This window comes from Typopeltis vanoorti, chromosome 14, assembly GCF_054136105.1.
Source record: "Typopeltis vanoorti isolate ZY-2024b chromosome 14, IOZ_Tvanoo_1.0, whole genome shotgun sequence".
Lineage (NCBI taxonomy): Eukaryota > Metazoa > Arthropoda > Arachnida > Uropygi > Thelyphonidae > Typopeltis > Typopeltis vanoorti.
The window spans coordinates 8,600,623-8,622,490 of record NC_143562.1 but is presented as its reverse complement, the minus strand read 5'-3'; the positions used below and the strand labels follow the sequence as shown (position 1 = coordinate 8,622,490).

Here is a 21,868-nt window from a genome sequence, read left to right as displayed (position 1 = left end):
ATTTCAGGTTTCTTTCTGGTTTCCAATGATAATAAAGGTCAAACATATGAGCCAGTAGACAGAAGTCCCCAAAATAATTATATTATTACCGGACAAATGCAACTCGATTTCAGTTTAAGTTAGAATGTCTTGAGTCGTTTATGAATCACCATCCTCTGAATGATGCAGAACTTAGTTGGCTAAACAAAAGAAGACAGGTGTATCCGATGAATTCTGAAATGTCTTGTTAACCTCTGGAAAATTTACTGTGAACATTATTATTATTATTATTATTATTATTAATTTATTTATTTATTATTTTTTTTTTACTTAACACTTCGAAGGAATCCAAAGACACATGGAGGGAGGTTACTTAACTCTTCAAATCTCTTCCTCTACCAATCAATCCACCAATCGTAGTGAACCGCCTCATCTATTGATGAGGCGGTTCACTATTCATGAAATGGGCAATGTATAAAAATTTACTATTATTTGTTGTCTTGAAATGGCGACCTTTCTGATCAGGCGCCTTTGTGCAGGGCACACCCGCACAGGGAGGTCCTCAATCCATATATATCTCAAGATCATGAAGTAAAACTTTAGTAAATACACTGCACGACCTAAAACAAACGTGAAGCGATTAAAAATGGACAGTAAACCAACAACCGATTAGCCGCTTGGCTGGGACTTTCAGCTTCATGAATGGTGCGTCTAAGCAGGTTTGAATTGTATTGCGATGTTTTTGTGATAACTGAAAACAATTTTTTTAGATGCTCTATTTTTTATGTAGATATATGTATATGTTGTATTTATTTAATAAATAAATAAAAGTTTCTTGAACTTAATTTTATTTTAATTTACACATTCCATTTTATGGGGGCGCTGATATATAACTTTGAACAATGGCGTGTCTTGCGGATTTGTGTGATCTTTACGAAATGACAATAATAATTATATCCATGGCTGTTATAAAAGTATATAATAGAAAAGTATGTAATATATAACACAGTATGTAATGAAGCCTTTTGACTCTTTATTTTATTATATAATAGTGTATAATCGCGCAGAAATTGACTGCGGACTGAAGAAACTAGATTCCCATTCGCTTTTTTACATCCCAGCAGACGAAGATCCACCTCTTCCACAATCCATCCTTTGTGTAATCAATACAGGATTATCAATACCGGGTTGCGTGACTTTGTAAACGAATAAGTATACACTTGAGAGCAAATAGGTAAGAATTGTTAGCTATTTGAATGATCCTATTTCCACTTCAGTTAAAATGAGCATTGATGGGATGAGTTGAATTTCAGAATTCGTATAATCCATTTTTGTGCAAATGTTCAGGGATGAAATATATATTATTTATGATGCCAGCCTAGTTGGCGTAATGGTTAGCATATCTGCTTCCCAGCCAAAAGGCTGTAGGTTCGAATCCTGCCTTATGCATGGATGTTGGTGATTGTCTGTGAAAATACTATTGGTGGGGGTAAGCAGTAGATGGTATTGATGTAGAACGAGGTTCACTCTAGTTGGTTGAGACAGAGAGGTGTAGAGCAGGTGCCCTCCCTTGATAAGTCTTTGGACTGCCTGGAGGTGTCCCATAATAATAATAATATCATACCACTGAAATAGTAATATCGTCGTCATCATGATTATTAAGAGATTATGAGGTGCGGCTATTAAATAACGAGACAAGTGCTATGAATCTTGTACTCATAGCAGTTGGATGCATTTGCTCAGTGAATGAACTTGATGGTTTTAGAAGCAGTTGAGATAAGCATTGTTTGCTGTCGCTTGTAGTTAGTCTGTAGGCAGTTATAAAAAAAAAAAACGTGTGAAGTCGCTTTGCCCGAATAATGTCTAACATTAAACTCTATCAGCACATTAATCTCAAATTCCTTGTGAAAGGGAAGAAATTGCCGACCAAGTGTTTGTGATCAAATGTAAATTTTCCAGTATGATCCTGAAACAAAGACAATCGATGCACCGGAAAACTTCCCCATCACCGAGAATGAAAATATCAAGACTGAGCAAGCCAAAACTGAAGGCAATGCTCTTTTTTTTTTTCTTTTTTTTTTTATATCAGTGGCATGGTAATGGTTGAATGGGTACCAGAAGGTCAGAGAGTTAACCAACATTATTAACTTCAGGTTTTGTCAAGCTGAGAGAAGGAGTGAGGAAGAACAGACATGATCTGTGGAAGAACAACGCTTGGATTCTCCATCAGGACAATGCTCCAGCTTACAGTGCACTGTCTGTATAGTAGTATCTGGCTGATAAGAAGATCCCAGTGTTGAACCATCCTCTTACTCCCCGGACTTTGATCCATCCGACTTTTACCTTTTTCAAAGTTGAAATCTGCATTTAAGTGCATCCATTTTCAGTCAGTGGATGAGGTAAAGGAGAAAATGGCAGTGCTACTTTAGCAGATATCACCTGAAGACTTGCAGCAGTGCTTCGAACAATGGAAAATTCATATGCAAAGGTGTATAGATAGAGGAGGGGGAGTATGTCGAATCAGATAACAATTAAGTTCTGCAATTGTAATAATAAAGCACATTTTTGCAACTAGTCTCATTTTAATAGCCACACCTCATATTATTAAGAGAGACCTTCAGGGAATTAGGAACTCATCAAGGGAGGTAACATATACTACATACACCATTGTAACTATTCTTGAATTCATTCACACTGCTTGCACTCAACACATCAAATAGCAGTACATCCTGTAAGAAAAAAAAAATTAGCCCTTACTGCTTTCTTAGTGTTATTCATTCTCAGCTTCTAAGGATGCCCACTTGTCCTTTCCCCACCCTCCATAAATTGAAAAATTCCATCAATAGAAATCTTGCATGATATTTCAGAAAGTTTGTAATTTTGATTCATGTCACCACTCTTTCTCCTGTTTTCTAGTGTCTGCAGTCTGCAAATTCTCAGTCTGCCTTCATAATCAATATTCCACAATCCTGATGTCATTTTTGACAATCATTTGCATCCAATATATCAGAATCACAATGGAAACCAGAGACAGACCTGTGCACAGTATTTCAAGTGAAGTCTTATCAAGACCTTGTAACGAGACAAAATGACATCCTTATCTTTATATGTGACCATTCATTTCAGCTATCTTTTGAGTTGTATTTCCAATCTTTGTAAAATGGTTCCTGAACTTCAACTTCCTATCTACTGACACTCTTGAAGATTCCTAGCCTCATCCGCTTTTAGCATAATCTAACCTATATAATACAACATCGGATATCTAATCATGCCGAAGCAAATGACTTTAAAGTTACTGACATCTGTTTTGCAATGTCCACAATTCAGCCTATCCAAATCATTCTGGAAGTACTGCATATTAGCAGCATTCCTGATTACCCTACCTATCTTTGCATCATCGGCAAATAGCTATATGTTGCTTGTCAAATCCTTCCCAATATCAATGTGCAGATTAAATAACAGTAGACTAATCACTGATTATTGTGGTACACCACTGGTTAACTTAAATCTTGCATACTCACATCCCCCCATACACAACTTCTTGATATCTTGCAGTCAGTGATCATCTTATCCTCTCTAATTTATTATCATTCTTATTATTATACTGGTATCTCCATTCAACCAAAGTTCTCTCAGGTACCCTACAACTATTTTCCATGCGTGCTGATTTTTCTGAAATGCAGCTTCTGAGTTTATTATGATCATCTGCTTTACAATTCCACATAGACCGAATAAAATATAAACTTTATTGAGCACTGTATCGACCAGGCCGTTTATATATATCCTTAATTACATGGATACATATACAATGGAACACTTAGTATATTTAGAGAAACCTGGATTCGGATCCTGTCTGAGATATAAAGAATTTTCATAAGAGCTTTTCGACTGAAGGCGAGTAAGCCAGTGTTACAGAAGCAATGGGATATTTCTTTCCTGAAATTCAGTTTTCTTCATTCCAAAAAAAATGGGCAAAACCACCCATAAATACAAATGCATGGCTTTATACAGCCTTGTTGCTTTGACCATAAATCTAAAACCAACAAACATGGCATACTTACAGAAAAAAATTCTGATTAATTCTTTTTATGAGGCTTTGTGAATGCTTTGTCTGTTAACAGGTTCAAGGAGAGGTATGATGGATTGTGCAGATGAAATGGGTCTCCTGCAGAGTCTTTGGGCTCCATGGAGATGCCCATATTATAATAAGACGTATCACAGACATTTTCTGCTACTCAGAAAAGAGGGCTGATGCACACAGTGGAATAGTATGTTAAACTCTACCAATGCAAGAATGCTCCAACACTCCTTGTGCAATCCAGGATTGTTAGAAAAATCTAAACAGAGAAAGCCACCCACATGACATACAGTGAATGACAAGAGAAAAAAGCTGGCCAGCCAAATAAAAAATTAAAAGATAAAAGGATAGTACCAACCAGTGGTGTGCCTGAGCCACCTCATGTGAACAAACTGTTAAAATGGCAATGCTATAAACTTCAGAGTGGCAAACACTTCCATCCACAATGGCTAGTAGAATTTGGGCAATAGGCTTGTATATGGTAACACGAAAATAGAGCCAGGGATGGGGAGTGCATTTTGGCACTCTTTGTGCTTCCTTCCCCACCCTATGCAGCAGCTGTGTACAGATTGTATACGTCACTCAATATTTATGGATGTAATTCTTAAAACAAGACTTTGCTGCATCATTTCTTTAATGAATTTATTCATTTATATTTTTAGTGAGCCAACTGTTAAAAAATTACCAGCACTTTTGGTACCAACACCCTACACCAGACCAGATTAAATTTCTTGGAAATGTCAAACTCATAGCAGTGGTTTCTTCATACATTTCTTGGGGGAAAAAAAAGTCTGGAAGCAGATAATGTTCGCTAGGATATTTGTTATAGTTCTACAGTGTTCATAACCTTCATGGTGATCACTAATTAACTGAGGGCCTCTAACAAGTAAAGCTAATAACTTTTATTATGTTTGCAGAGACAAAAGTGAGGGAAAGCAATAGTTTGATGACAAACTTTAATCTCATTTTCTAGGAATGAGCTAAAAATAGGCTTTCCTCCATGCTGTGGAGTCATTTTTTACAAGTTTTGAGCTGAATTGTGAACAGATATATAATAGCAGCAGATTGCAATTTTATAGATTTAAGAGAGAGAGAGTCAAGGAATGAATGTGGCCAATTCAACAGAAAATCAATGCTCATAAAGTAAATTAAAAATAAAATAAAAACATAATGGAAAGCAGAATGCTGATTAGAAAGGGATAATTGCAACTGGGTGAAGAAAAATAATGGACAATAGAGAGAAATAAGCAATCTGATTTTGCCTAGAAAACTAGGTATTATCTGTACCAGGCAAGAAGATCAGTGGTTGAAATATTGGTTATGGAAGGTCCTATTAGTTCCTTCCACAACTATTCTTTTAAACACTGAGCAGCAAAAATACAAAGTTTGTAAAATGAAGACAAGGAATGGGATGTACTATCAAGAACAACAAAATGAAAGGATTTGTAAATGAGAGCATTTATGAAGGAAAATGATAGGTTAAAGTACATTGCCCTATAGTCGAGTGTAACAGGTCTCTGTAATCTTCAGATCTCTACAGAAGCCATTAAGACATATATCACTGGTATTAGTTTTGGAGAACAAGGCTACACGAGATTTGTGGTGCACTACAGCTGATGGAAGGAGTCTTAATTTGTCTATACAGAAGATGGGGAGCAACAATGATTGCTGGAATGGTGGAAATACAGATAGCTGCATCTAATGGAATTTACACCACCACAGTCAGATAATGCCACTGTATTATCTGACTGTCATTAAAGTCCTATCTTTGGCACCCTCTAACGAAAAAAAAAAAAAAAATTTGTTTATTGTATTTTTTTATTTTTATTATTTTTTATTATTTATTTTTTGTATAAAATATGCTATTTTTGGCACCCTCTAACGAAAAAAAAAAAAAAACAGCAGCCATCCAGGAATTTTTCTTAGGATAACTGTCTCCCAAATTTTTGGCAAATTAATGCAACCATATTTGTTAAGGTTGGGAGAATTCTTCAAAACCATTGCTGACTCAAAAAATAATCTTTCAGATCTATCTATAACAACTCCTAAATAGCACATTTGTTTTCCTCCATCTAATCCTGAGAGTCCAAAGTGTGGTCTGCCAGTCCCTACTTGCCATAGTAATAGTAGCGAATGTGTCTTTCATATTCTTCCAGGCGGATGTTCACTGGTGTTCCTGTTTGCCCATAATAGGCCAAGTCACAGTCACAAGGAACTTCATACACTCCTGGGTGTGCTAAAGGGTGAAGTTTATCCTTAGGTGAGCGGATCAGAGTTGCCAGCTTGACATGAGGTTTGAAAGTGGTGCGAAGGCCATGTTTCAATAATACTTTGGCTATCTTTTCCAATGTACCTCTGATATTGGGAATAGAAATGGTCATGTTGTATTCTTGTGTATTAGGGGAGGGCAGAGTAATAAGCCTATGTAGTATTTTATCTATTTTGTAGGGATTGTAGCCGTTGGCTAAGAATGTATGGCGCAGGTATTGGAGTTCAGTGGTCAGAGCTGTATCATTAGAACAATTGGCTCTGGCTCTGTGTGTAAGTGTTTTTAAAATGCCATATTGTTGGACTGGATGATGATGTGACTATTTATGTAGGTATCTTCCTAATGTGTGTGTAGGCTTTCAGTAAATAGAAAAAGATAGTGATCCATCTGAAAAGCGGGTGACTAATGTATCAAGAAATGGTAAACAGTTATTTGATTCTTTTTCTACTGTGAAGTGAATTTTGGGGTGTGGCTGTTTAGGTAGGTGACAAAAGCATCCAAAGAGTCTTTTCCATGGGACCAGATGGCAAACATATCATCTACATAGCATAACCACACTTGTGGCTTGTATGTAGCTGTGGTAAGTACTTTGTTTTCCAAGTGTTCCATGTAAAAATTTGCTAACAGGGGAGAGAGGGGGGGGGAGAACCCATAGCAGTACCATTAATTTGTTTGTAGAATTTTCCTCCCCATGTAAAGTAACCTGTATTTGTGGTAAATTGAAATAATTCAAAAATATCTGGGGGAAATTTAGACTTGATTAAATCAAGAGTGTCTATAAGTGGTACATTGGTAAATAAGGAGGTGACATCGAAACTAACCATGTCTGAATTTTTTAGGATTAGATTTTTAACCAGTGGTGTTTCGAAATGGATTGAATTTTTTTACAAAAGTAGAGGAGTTGCCAGTAAGGGTTGCAAGCGACTTGGCTAAATGCTGGGCCAGTTTATATGTGGGACTATCTATGCTATCAACTATGGGGCGTAGGGAGATATTAGTTTTGTGGGTGTTTGGTAATCCATAAATACGGGGTGGTTTAACATGAATTGGTTTTATTTTCCTGATGATTTCTTTGGGCCATGATGCCACTTTTTTCAGTAATTTTCGGACTTTTTGCTTTTGAGACATCGTATTGTCTCGATGTATAATTTGATATGTGGAACTGTCACATATGAGATCTTGCATTTTTCTGTTATACTCTTCTTTAGTCATGATAACTGTTGCATTTCCTTTTTCGGCTTTTGTAATAAAAATATTGTTATTATTATATAACTTTTTTATGGGCAGTTATTTGCTTACGTGGCATATTGCTTTTTGGAGGCTTAGCCTTGTTTAGAATACTTGCTATATCTAGTCGCATGTTATTGGCCATTGCTGGCGGAAGATCGTGGATACCCCGTTCTACTTTCATCATAATTTCTAGTTTAGGAATTTGTTCGGGCGTGACGGCAAAGTTATGTCCTAGACTGAGAGCGTTCTTGGCTTTTTCAGTGAGTGTTTCCAACGATATGTTTACGACCACGTGGTCTCGTCGAAGTTGCGGTTGGGACTTGGTATGTTGGCGCTGTTGTAGCAGTTCATATTTCTTTAGTGGTTGCTTTTTACTTTTGTGAATTCTTTTTCTGCTGCAACTTCGGAGATGTGCTGTAGGACAGTCCATATTTCAGGATTTAACACGTTGATTAGTTCTTGTTGTAGAGCTGTTTAGCTTACTAAGCTCTATGCGAGTAGCGGCGATTTGTTTTCGAAGAAGCGCTAAACTCGCCCGTCGAGTTTAGCGCTTCTTCGAGAAAAAAGTCCGAAAAAAGTGACATCATGGCCCAAAGAAATCATCAGAAAATAAAACTAAAGGCACATCGTATATATCAACGGGTGAGTTTAGCGCTCCTTCGAGAACAAATCGCCGCTACTCGCATAGAGCTTTTTCTATTTACAGAAAGCTTACACACACACAGGAAGATACCTACATAAACAGTCACATCATAAAATTAGTTTAATCCTTTATCCAAGTGTGAGCAAACAAGGTTTGCACCTGAAAGTATCTTCAGGTAAACTTTAAACAGTCACATCATCATCCAGTCCAACAGTACGGCATTTTAAAAACACTTACACACGGAGCCAGAGCCATTTGTTCTAACGATACAGCTCTGCCCATTGAACCCCAAACCTGCGCCATACGTTCTTAGCCAACGGCTACAATCCCTACAAAATAGATAAAATACTACATAGGCTTATTACTCTGCCCTCCCCTAATACACAAGAATACAACATGACCATTTCTATTCCCAATATCAGAGGTACATCAGATAAGATAGCCAAAGTATTTTTGAAACATGGCCTTAGCACCACTTTCAAACCTCATGTCAAGCTGGCAACTCTGATCTGCTCACCTAAGGATAAACTTTAGCACACCTAGGAGTGTATGAAGTTCCTTGTGACCGTGACTTGGCCTATTATGGGCAAACAGGAAGACCAGTGAACATCTGCCTGGAAGAACATGAAAGATACATTTGCTACTATTACAATGGCAAGTCGGGACTGGCTGACCACACTTTGGACTCTCACAATTAGATAGAGGAAAACAAATGTGCTATTTAGGAGTCGTTATAGATCTGAAAGATTATTTTTTGAGTCAGCAATGGCTTTGAAGAATTCTCCCAACCTTAACAAATATGGTTGCATTAATTTGCCAAAAATTTGGGAGAAGGTTATCCTAAGAAAAATTCCTGGATAGCTGCTGTTTCCTCCCCCCCCCCCCCCGTTAGAGGGTGCCAAAAATAGGATATTTTATACAAAAAATAAATAATAAAAATAAAAAAAAACAATAAACAAAAATTTCTTTTTTTCGTTAGAGGGCGCCAAAGATAGGACTTTAGATCTTTTGTGTTTTGCAATTATATTGTTTCACTCGCTCACTGTCGTGTATACAAATGTGTTGTGTCTGATGATGTCTTTAGATCTTTTGTGTTTTGCAATTATATTGTTTCACTCGCTCACTGTCGTGTATACAAATGTGTTGTGCTCTGATGATGTCGTGTTGAAAATCAGCGAAATATAAGTGTTAATAAAACATCTTTGTGATAAAAGTGTGTGTGGTGGTGTTAGTACTATGATAAATTAGTCATGAATTCAGATTTGTTGTAGGCTGAGAATGAAATTGCTGTCTCAGTGTGGAAACCATTTGTGATATGCTTAATTTTTTTTCCTGTGGCATCTTTCCAGATCTCTTGGAAAACCAAGGTCCACATATGATTCCAAAAGATGGCATGGTATTCAAACCATGGAAACGGACACAAGCACTAGGAGGCCTAGCACCATTGTAATGCAAAATGAAATTTTGCTTTACACAGGTCACAGTTTATCTTTTTTTTTTTTTTTCATTCTTTTCCACTTAGCTCAAATTTATATTCCAAGTTACTGAAAGGTGATCTCTGTAAATCTGAAAGAACTGAAGAGATAAAATAATCAAGGTCCACTTGATTATTATTTCCTGATTAATGGAATCGTTAGAAAAAGAAATTCATTTGGGAGATGTGAGTAGTTAGTTACCAAGGAACATGTTATAAAGTCAGACTGGAAAGATCATATCAGGCAGGAAACGGAATTTGTATAATTATCGAGAGATAACTGCCCGAGGCAGCATGAGATGAAGAGTGCTTAAGATATGAGTATTGGATCTGATAAGCTATTCATAAATAGATTGACCACATTCCCTGTGATTGCAGATACCGATTATTTCTTGACTTTGGAGATAGCAAAATGTAGGATTTTCAGTGATGAAGGGATATATATGTGGAACTACAATAGCAATGACTTATGCCAAGCTTAGGAGTAAGCTTGAATCTCTGCCATGACACAAAAATCTGGATGGGAAAGATGTCAGCCGTGTATGAAATATAGATCAAAGTGTGTCTTGAAGAAGCAATATCACATTATATCTAGGGTCAAGAGGATTAATCAAATAGGAGTTAGATTAATGAGTAATATTATTAAGCAGGAACTACATAGTCGAGTTAAACCCAGTAATTCAAAATGGTTTAGTTACTAGCTAACCACTTTGCAAGGGTACATCATCCAAGTGAGGTTATACATGGGCCAGGGACTGGTGTGAAAGCAGGTATTGATAAATTGAAGTTATTTAGAAGACTGAAGAATCATAATGTAAATACAGCAGTGAGATTAGATGGGATATCAGTTCACGTTTTACGGAAATATGCATGGGAACTGGCAATGCCTTTACTAGACTGCTTAAGTCTTAGTCCTCTGGTGAATTCCTTGGAAGTGGAAAAAGGGAAAAACAATTCCTATACATAAAGTTGGCTTTTAGCAAATTACAGACCAATTGGCATCTCATTCATAAATAAAACTACTGGACAATTTGGTTAAAGAGTGAATTTTGCAAGTGGATAAAAAGATGCTCAGGACTAAATGGTGATATACTTCCAGTTTCATATCCCCTGTACATGCTGGTGTCCTGCAACAGGGAGAAAACATCACTATCAACAATAACATTGTCAATGAAGCTTTACTTATTACTTGCCTCTTTTCTCTACATAAATTTGTGCACTTTTTTATGTTGGAACATAGTGTTTGTAATAACCAGTCCACGTCTTGAGCAGAAATCCAACAGGTATTTGCTATTATTATTAGCTTTGCTCTATTCTCTAAATTTTTCCCAAAATTTAGTCTTTAGCTGGATAAAATTGAATTTCATATTGAAAAGAAGAACATGTAAGAAAGTTTTGAAGCGAATAAAATTTGAGCAGCTGTTGTATGTGAACCGTAGACTAATATACACAAACATTATTCAAGAAAAAATGAGAGTTTCAGAATAGGAACGAAACCTTGGAGATTCAGTGGCAAGCCTTGAAGAAAACACTGATTGATTCAGCCAGAGAAGCATGTAGTGAGATTGTCTGCAAGGATAGAAAAATCAGAATTCTACAGTGGAAACATGAAATTAAAGGGAAAGAAGAAAGCATATCAAAAGTTCCTGGCAAATAAATCAGCTTGTGCTCTTAGAGAATACAGAGACAAATGTAAAAAAGCTAAATACTGTGTAAAACTAGCTATACAAAAGAGGAAAGAGTGTTGTAAAAGGTATTAGAGATGATAAAGGTGACATGGAAACTAGAGAAAAAGATATCCTTGAAGTATGGAGTAATTACTTTGAAAAATTGCTAAATGAAACAAGTGGTGATAAAAGAGTGGTAAAAACACTAAACAGGCATGCAGTCAAGAATACATATCCATTCTTGAAGTAGAAAAAGCCATCAAAGGACTGAAATGTAGAAAGGCAGCAGGAGTAGATGATATTCGACCAAAAATGCTCAAGTATGAAGGTATAAAAGTCTTACAGTGGCTGGACTGCATAGTTCAGACGGCCTGGACAGAGGGATGAATTCCAGATGATTGGAGTAGAGTTCTGAAAGTACCCATATATAAAAAGGGAAATAAAACTCAATGTGAGAACAACAAAGGTATTTCTCTACTGAATGTTCCTGGTAAGATTTAAGCAAGTATACTTTGAGAAACGGTTGAGAAGAATTGTGGAAGAAAAGCTTGATGAAGAACAAGCTGGATTCAGGCCAAATAGAGGCTGTCAGGATCAGATTTTCAATTTATGACAAATAGTTGAGAAATCTTTTGAATATAACAAAGATCTGTATTTAAGTTTTGTAGATCTGGAAAAGGCATATGGCAAGGTGCTGCGAAGAGAGAGAAGCTATTAAATGCTACAGTTATATGGGGCATTATATCATACTTCATCTTTATTTGAGCCGGAAGTCAGCAGTTCGAATTGAAGGAAGCAAATGAAGATGGTTTAATGTTAAATCTGGTGTCAGACAAGAATGTACATTATCCTCTCTGTTATTCATTATCTATATGGATCACATTATGAAGGAACTTAGTATTAAACCTGATATCGAAATTGTAGATGTTAATGTCAGCTCTTTGCTTTATGCGGCTGATGTTATACTTCTAGATAAATCGCTAAAAGTCTGCAAGATTTCCTGATTAAACTGAATAACTGTTGTAATAGATATGGTATGAAGGTCAGCAATAACAAGACAATGAAAATATGCAGAAGCACTGAAAATATCAACTGCATTGTGCATGGAAAACCTATAGAACAAGTGAAACATTTCAGCTACTTAGGCATGAATTTTAGTGACGATGGTAAATTAAATATGGAAATAGACAACAGCATCAACAAAGCTGGTATGGTCGGAAGTCAACTGAATAAATGTATATGGAATAAAAGAGAAATTAGCCAAGACACTAAATTAGCCGTATACAAGACAGTGTTCACACCAGTCTTAACTTATGGACCTGAGAGCTGGGTCAGAAGTGAAACACTTCACCAAAGACTAGAGACTACAGATATGGCAATCCTGAGAAAGATTAGGAGTATGAACAGATGGCATCAATGGCAATATCATATCAGAAACGACAATTTTAGGAAAGAACTTGACATTATCAGCATTCAGGAATGCATTAGCAGAGCTAATCTCAGGTGGTATGGTCACTTAAATAGAATAGGCATGGAGAGATTAGCAAAACACGTGTTCTCTGCCAGGTTGGCAGGAAAAAGACCCAGAGGAAGCTCAAGATATAGGTGGATTAATATGGTAAAAAGTGCCCTAGAAGATAGAAATATAAGATCTGATAATGTTGGCAGGTAGCAGACCGATTTGGAGGAAAAGTGTGGATAGGATGTTACTAATGATTTAAATTTTTCATGTGGTTCTCTTATATCGTGTACACCCCTTGAAGGTACATGACAGGAATTTGATTATGATGATAAAAATATGGTATTCTATGAGAGATAGCACGGCTTTATGAAAGGTTGGTCATGCTTTAGTAATTTATTTACTAATGTTTTACAATACAGTGAGAGCTAAGTTGAATAAAGGGAATGCATACATGATGATACTGCTCGATTTTAAAAAGATGTTTGACCGGATATCACATAGAACTCTATTACACAAATTGCAACAAACATTAATCTGGAAAAATGAATATGAGGATTGCTGATTTAGCGATACCAAAAAGTTGCACATGCAGGTTTAAGAGCAGAATCATGGAGAAAACAGGTGACTAGTGGTGTGCTGCAAAACTGTTTCTGAAGCACTACTGTTCTAATTACAGAAATGAAAATAAATAATCTTATGGGAAATATTCAGTTGTCTTCTGATTATGCAAAAATGGATAAGGTGCAATAGTTAATTAGTACCATGTGTAAAGCTTGCAAGCTGATTTAAATAGCCTGTCAGTATGGTCAAGATAATGGGTGTCAGTTTAATGTGTTAAAATGTGAAGTTATGTATGTAAATGTAAAGTTATGCATTTTTGGAGAAATGAATTACAAGGTTTGTACCACATTGATGGAACTTACTCCAGGAAATCAACAAAGCTAGGGATGGTTGGTGAGAGAGAGAGAGTGTGGAAGTGAAAAGAACATACTGGTAAGTTTGACAAGGTAGTTTATAAGGCTTGGCTATTCTAGAGCACACTGACAAGAAGACACGGATTTTATTATTCATTGTTATAAGGTCTCGATACATCAACATCACTGTGTTCAAGTCTGATTACCTGGAGTTCTTGAGGATGAGGGAATAATGGAATCGAAAAAAGAACAATTAATTGAGCTTTCAAGTGACAGTGAGCTTAAAATGCAATTTCATTACCTTGGTTTGGCTCAATTCTGGATCTCGCCTTCAGATAATTTGGAAAATTATCTGAAGAAGCACTGAAAATCGTCATGCAATTTTCTACAACTATCTTTTTGAGAAAGGATTTTCATCGCTCTTTCAAATACATTCAAAATACAGAAATCGTCTTAGTGTGTGTGCCGATCTTCAACTGAAGTTAACCAATATTGAGCCAGATATCCAGCAACTCTGCAAAGGCTGAGAAGCTGAACCATCTCATTAAAAGTAAGTAGCAACATAATTATAATATTTATTTGGACTAGTTTCCGATTATACTCTTTACTGGTTTTGGAATTAATCCATTTCCAAAATCGCGGTGAAACGAAAGTTACACGAAGTGACGTCACGGTGAGGCTCAACTCTGTTAGCGAGGATAGCTGCCCGCATCCCATTTAGCAAAATTCTATCTTGTATGGTCGCTTGTGGGAATATGTGGTCTAGCACATCGAATCCGTCACATGCAGACAACAACATCCGTACAGTCATGTCAGTACAAGCAGCACACAGTACGGATAAAAATAAAACCACCACATTATTAATGAACCTGCCAGATTTATGATGATCATTGTTGTGCCTCTGGATAAAACAGGACGGATATAATTAAAACCACCACCATCATAACACGATTAGTACAAATCACATGCATGCGGTTAATCAATTGGTAGAGCCTCTGCTATTAACCTCCCTACCGGCCGATGTGGATGAAATATCGACACCAAATTGCACTTCTTATCCATGTTATTCAATGGGTGTTACAGCTTTGTATCCAGATTTAGCTGAATGTCTATAGACGTAGTGGCCGGTTGGGGGTTAATGGCTTAAGCAAGTTTAAGCACTGTTAGTAATTGGAAGGAGACCGATTGTTTGATGCTGTTGGCACACTCTCCCTTAATGAGTCTTTGGACTCCCTGGAGGTGTTACATAATAATAATATGGCAAATGGTTGCTGGCAGGAAAATGCTCCTGACCACGTGGATGACGCTTTGTGGCTGACATCGTGGGTTGGAGTAATATCAGGAAGGACCTCACTAACAGGATGTCTTAAATTTTTTTGCTGGTCACGGAAAACTCTTCACTGAAATAAGGCTTCGTATCGGCCGAAAGTGTGTGTGTGGATGGTGGTGGGGAGGGATTAATGGCTTTGGGATGTTCTGAGTGAAATTTTTGGATATATGCAGGGGATGGTTTGGACAGGACAAGGGATGCCATCCATGATGGAATCCATGGATGTCAAGTTCGTATTCAATCAGTGGGACGGCACTGATATACCCACTCATTTGCCCACAGCAAATCGGAAACTGATACCTTTATTTGTTTAATAAAAATTAAATCTTTGTTCAGTGATGATACACTTTGAATCGTTTACTTCCAACTTAATTATGTTTTCATCTGTATTCAAAACATGCTTCTAGATTTATTATGTTATTAAAGGCACAGTTATTTCCAAAATGTTGGTAATCCCCACATAAATTTTTAAAAAAATTACATAACTTAGTGTCCATGGAATTGTTTTAGTCATTTTACTGGTCCTTGGGCTTAGAAAGGTTGAGAAACGCTGTTTGGCAAGATGATTCTAATATATAGGAATTAAAATAGGAATGAGTTAGGTAGAACTATTTGATGTCTCAGCATAGAAGTAATGTTCTAGGGCAGGGGTTTCCAACCCTATGCCTGCGGGCACCATGGCACCCTTCGACCAATTTGTGTGTGCCCGCTGCTGTTCAACCGTGTGCCGTATAGTTTGAAATAATCACGCAACAATTTATGGCATGCTATATGACGCATGCGTTAATTAAACGCATACAATGTAAAGTAGACGTGCATTCGAAGTTGTTCATTCCAGTTTAAGAACTGGATCATCATATTCTCCTAATTATGAAGTACTGGCCAATGAAATGCAATGCCAAAGATCACACTAACTTACATATATACATATTTAAATTTTTATATAATGTAAACTTTTAAGTAATAAAACATTTGATTATAATGTAAACTTTATATGTATTCATTTAACAAACGAATTCAAAAAATTTGCTTGAAAAAATAGATGGTGTCTGTCACCCTATTGGTATTTTAGAATGTGCTCTAGGAAACAGAAAGGTTGGGAACCCCTGTTCTAGAGTAATACCTCTAATGCTGTTGTTCAACTTAAGCACAGCATTCGCGAGATTTCTGTTTTATGGCAACATGATTCTAATATATAGGAATGAAGATAGTGCTAAATCAATTAATTATAGACTAATTATTAGAGCAATCATTAAGGAATTAAAGAGAATGATTAGGATTTGCAACCAGAAGTGGTAGATGGTACTGTTATCTGCTATAGAGATAGTGTGGTTTTGTCAAAAGTATGTCTTGCATTAATGATGCTCATGTTCTATAATTGAGTAGCTTGATTTGGATAGCATAATGTATATACAGTCATCCCCCGACTTATGTAAATTCACAGTTACGTAATAAATCTCGAAAATTACAACTACTAGCGCGAATGAACATGTTTGCGACTTTTGCATCTTTGACATCCATTGCGGTATGCAACGACATTATGTTAACTAGACTTGGCATTCACAGCAAATGTAACGAATAGTAACAGGCAGTGAAAGGTTACTGGTAAATGCCGAGAGCAGCAGAGGGCAAGTGCGCAAAAGCCGTAACATTCAAACCGAAACCTACCAATTAGAAATAAGGACTCCATAAACAATTCCTCCCTTCCCTGACCCGTCAGTAGTCCATGCCTCGCGCAGTTAGTTTAGTCACTTGTTTATTGCCGTTAGTGTTCGTTGTTTATTTATCCTTAAATGTTATTTCAGTTTATTTTTATATTTTATATGTTTTTCATACTTTTATAGTTTATATCTGAGTAAGTACTGCTGCATGATGTTTCATTTATAAAATAATACAGTGTAAATAATATACATATCTGTATATATACACACATATAATAATAATAAATATTGCAGTTTCTTACGAAGTTACACTTAAGCAATTTACAAATTCGACTTACGTACAATTCAAGATAAGTAAAGGTTTACAGAATGCATTACTTACGTAACTCGGGGGATGACTGTAGTACAGTTCTTCAGGATTTTAATATTTGTATTGCTTTCAAACCTCTATGGTGTCTGAAATCTCATTCTAGCATTTTGCCAAAGCATTTAACTGAATTCCACATGAGTTTGATATACAAACTCAGAAAAATCGGAATGCTAAATAGACTTGTGTCATGGATAGTAGAATGGCTGGCCTACAGGCATCCTGATACTGAACTATTAAAATGAGGTTAACATGATATGCTACCATAAAATTCTGTAATTTATTTTTCATAAGAATTCAAAAGGAATTCACATAATAAATGTTATTTAGAATAAAATATTTAACTTCTGTTTAGTTTGCAAATAAAGCTGTTGTGAGCCTGTTGTATTGTCATTAGAAAATTAGACGGCCTTGGTCTAAAGTAATTTTCACTTTATATGGATTTTGAAAGTGCACTTGGCATTCAGATAACCAGGCTAGTTTAAAAGAAGACATGCGACATAATCTCTCTTCTCTCCTTAACATCCATTTCTATATTACTCCATGTTGTAGATTAACTTTCTTTGGTCTAACTTATATCCTCTCTCATGTGTTTATATTATTATTTGTATAAAAGTAATTTTATTATCAGTGGTGGCCCGTACATAAGCACTGCGACACTGCCCAAGGAAAAAATGAAAAATTTAAGTTTTGTTTGTGTTTATAAATAATAACAATGCTTACAGCATTATATAAATGCAATACAACATGTTAAAGGTTTCAGCTTATGTTTCGACAGTCATTGAATAGATAATAATTGGAATTGTTCAGAATAATGCTTTAGATTATGAAACAAATACACTGTGATCTAATGCAGTGTCTATATTATCACGTTTGACCAATTGCAGTCAGACTCGCCGATATTCGTTTGCGCTTGTAATTGCGCGTTATGAGTAATTTCTGTGAGATATGAAACTTTTATTATTGGTGTGTGTTCGTGGTGAGTGTGAACTATTTTTTGCAAATCTTATTTTATTTTGTTAAAATAACATATAATTATTTATTTATTATAGATACAAGGCTGAATTATGATGAATGTCACTGTTGAAAATATGAAAAGAATTATATTTTTCAATTATCGTTACACCAAACAAATACACTGCGTTTGATCTAGAAAGTTTATTTTTCACTTGGTTAGACTATAATAAATTTAGTTTAATCCATTATCGAAGTGTGAGCAAACAAAGTTTGTGCCTGAAAATATTGTCAGGACTGGGGTAAGGTAGTACAACACTGGGAAACTCGTAGCAAAGGTGGAGCAACTCCCATCACTCTTATCCCATTATCTCCCATAATGCAAAACACATCTCCTTGCAGATATGTATAATGTTATGCATTAAGGGAAGGGCCACTACCCAGACAACTCCTATAGGTAAAGATGACCTCGCTATTGCTTCTGCCTGGTATCTCCACCTATGGGCCTGGCTCCCACTTAAGAGACCTCAATAAAGGTCAAAACTAGTCTGGGTAGTGGCCCTTCTCTTGATCATAACATATATATCAGCAAGGAGATGTGTTTTGCATTATGGGAGATACTGGGATAGGAGTGATGGGAGCTTGCTCCACCTTTGGTACAAGTTTCCCGGTGTTGTACTACCTTACCCCAGTCCTGACGATATTTTCAGGCACAAACTTTGTTTGCTCACACTTGGATAAAGAATTAAACGAAATTTATTATACTGTGTTAAATGGCAGTGTCAGAATTATCGCGTTTGGGCAGTGTATCGTATGCTTGTGTGTTATTTTTGTGAGATACGAAACTTTTATTATTGGTGTTTGTTTGTGGTGAGGGTGAAATATTTTTAATAAAGCAATTGTTTAATATGTAAATTTATTTATTAATAAATTTGGTTACTGATTAGGGGGAAAAAATTTATTTTTATTTTTTTTATTTTGTATATGCAGCACCCCCACATAAAATTTTCACCGCCCACCACTGGTTATTATACAGCACATAAAAAAGATTTTCATAGAGAAATAATATATAAAAGAATGAAATTTAGAAATAAAATTACTTTCTGGTTACAGTGCCTTGAAATTAGTTTGCTTCCATGTTGTAGTGCAAATTTTATTATGTAAATCAAATCATTTTATTTTTTTCTGATATATATATCATATTTCCATATTATTATTATATTTCCCTATTATATTCTGTAATAATACAGTATCATTAAATATATTCACTGTGAGTATGTTCTTAATAACTATAATGTGTATGTATAAATAATAAACTGCATTTTTTCTTCTTCTTTTCAGATGACTGTACTTGGTTCATATAAGCAAGAATTTCCAACTGGCTCTCTCTCTCTCTCTCTAATTTGTGGATATCTAAACATGATGGAAAATTAGCATGGAGGAATCTTTTGTGAGAGGTTTAATTGAAAATTCAGTTTCCAACCCTGATGTAAAAAAACAGTTCGAAAAATTTAATGATAATGAGGAACAATTTAGGCTCGAAGCATCAGCAAGTACACTTGAACACTTGGATGCAGTGAAGCAACCTGATGTATTTTCCACTCTTAGGAAAGTTATAATCTGTGACATGTGTGGGAGATCATTTACACAAGCAAATAGTCCTGAAGCACATGTGACCTTTCACACCAATGAGAAACCATTTATTTGTGAAATGTGTGGGCAAAAACATTTCCATTCTGGTGCATTTAATGTTCATGCAAGAACTCACACTGAAGAAAAAAATTTAACTTGTGAAACTTGTGGTAAATCTTTTAGAACAAATTCTATTCTTAAAAAACACAAAAGAATACATATCAATGAAAAACCTTTTAAGTGTGGACTTTGTGATAAATCATATCAATTCCCATCTTATCTTAAAATGCATATAGCATGTCACACCAATGAGAAACCATTTATGTGTGACACTTGTGGTAAATCATTTTCACATCATTATATTCTTAAAGCACATCTAAAATTTCACAAAAACGAGAAACAATTTATGTGTGAAACCTGTGGTAGAACATTTTTCAGTATTTCCAATCTCAACACACATAGAAGGGTTCACACAGGTGAAAAACCTTTTAAATGTAAAACTTGTAATAAGTCATTTTCAAACTCCAGTTCACTAACAACACATACTAGAATTCACACTAAAGAGAAACCATATCTTTGTGCAACTTGTGGTATCTCATTTTCTGATGCCTCTGCTCTTCGAAGTCATATATTAGTTCATAATTTGGAGAAACCATTCACTTGTGAGTCTTGTAGTAAATCATTTTTACGTGCTTCTGATCTTAAAAGACATTCACTTCTGCACTCTAACACAAGACCAAGACGTTATGCTTGCGAAACTTGTGGTGAATTATTTGTATATTATTCTGATCTTAAAAGACATTCAGTTCTTCACTGTAACACAAAACCTTTTGCTTGTGAAATTTGTGGTAAAACATTTAACCGGAATTCACATCTTAAAAGACACCGAAAAGTTCATGCCAATGAGAAACCTGTATAACATGTGAATCATTTTCAGGAATTTCATGTCTTGAAAGATATCTAATGCTTCATATAAATGAGTGATCTTTCGTTTATGAAAATTAAGTTTATGCTCTTAACGCAGTACAGAAGTAATTTTGTTTGTTAAAACTCTTTTCACCAGTGATATTTTTGATAAAATTGTTCCCAAACTTGTCTTCTTAAAATTCATACAAGTTTTAGAGAATGTTTTGATTGGTTGTGCAAATAAGAATTCTTTCTAGGAATTGATATGTACTATAAAATGCATGCCACATTTAGCATTGTGTCTTTTCACATGGAGCATCGGGAATAATCATTATAATATAAATGATAACTCACACACTTCAGAATTCAGATTGATTTGAAGTATCTCTTAATAATTATTTCAAATCAATTTCAAAACTTGTTTATAAAAAGATTTGCTTTATGAACTTGAACTTTTTTAAAAGTTCAAGTTTAACTCAGTTTAACTTTTTTTTTTTTAATGTTGGTTTTGTAATTATATATTATTACAGTTCATACTAATGATGATTTACACTAATGAGTGATTTTTATTGTCAACTTCATGTCCATTAGACTAAAATAAAGTGTGATTGAAAATCAACTTAAAGGTCTATCTAACTATGCTGTATGCTAGAATCGCCTATAATTGTGTCATACTCTTTCGCAGTGGTTCTTAACCTGGGGTGTGTGCACCCCCCCCCCCCCCCCAGGGGGGGGTGAGAGAAGTTTCTAAATTTTGACCCAGATTCGATGGATGACAGCTATTTAATAAAAGACGATCTTATTGAAATATGAGCCAATGCACGTATTCCAATGGAATTTGGAAAACTGGGCTTAGAACAATTCTGGTGTACACAGTTAGAACCTTATCCACAGCTGGCAAAAGCAGCATTGCAGACACTTTTACCATTTGCCACCACCTACCTGTGTGAAATGGGATTTTCATCACTTTTGCACATAAAAACAAAAGCTAGAAATCACTTAAATGCAGGCGATGACTTATGCGGGGCTCTTTCAAAAAAGGAGCCTCGCTTCAAAAAGTATTATTATGAATAAACAACAACAACATCATCATCATCAAATTCCTGCCATGTACCCTCAAGGGGTGTACAGGATATGACAGTACTACATGAAAAAATTACATCATTACTAACTTCCTATCTACAATTTTCCTCCAAATCAGTCTGTTACTTGTCAAGACTCCAACATTATCAGATCTTATATTTCTATCGTCTAAGGCACTTTGTACCGTATCAGTCCACCTATATCTTGGTCTTCCTCTGG

General features: G+C 35.6%; 1 protein-coding gene across 1 annotated transcript; it reads left to right on the top strand.

Annotated features, from left to right (window-relative positions):
- The first annotated feature begins 900 nt into the window (after positions 1–900).
- Positions 901–20,755, top strand: LOC150099171 (uncharacterized). The gene is made up of 2 exons (XM_090404202.1): positions 901–1,213; positions 19,370–20,755. Exon 2 carries the CDS (start codon positions 19,464–19,466, stop codon positions 20,577–20,579), a length of 1,116 nt encoding a protein of 371 aa, XP_090260328.1. The 5' UTR covers positions 901–1,213; positions 19,370–19,463; the 3' UTR covers positions 20,580–20,755.
- The last annotated feature ends 1,113 nt before the right edge of the window (positions 20,756–21,868 follow it).

What these genes read in the sequence shown, in the direction of transcription:
- LOC150099171 (XM_090404202.1), top strand. Translation starts at nt 19,464, where the DNA reads ATGGAGGAATCTTTTGTGAGAGGTTTAATTGAAAATTCAGTTTCCAAC.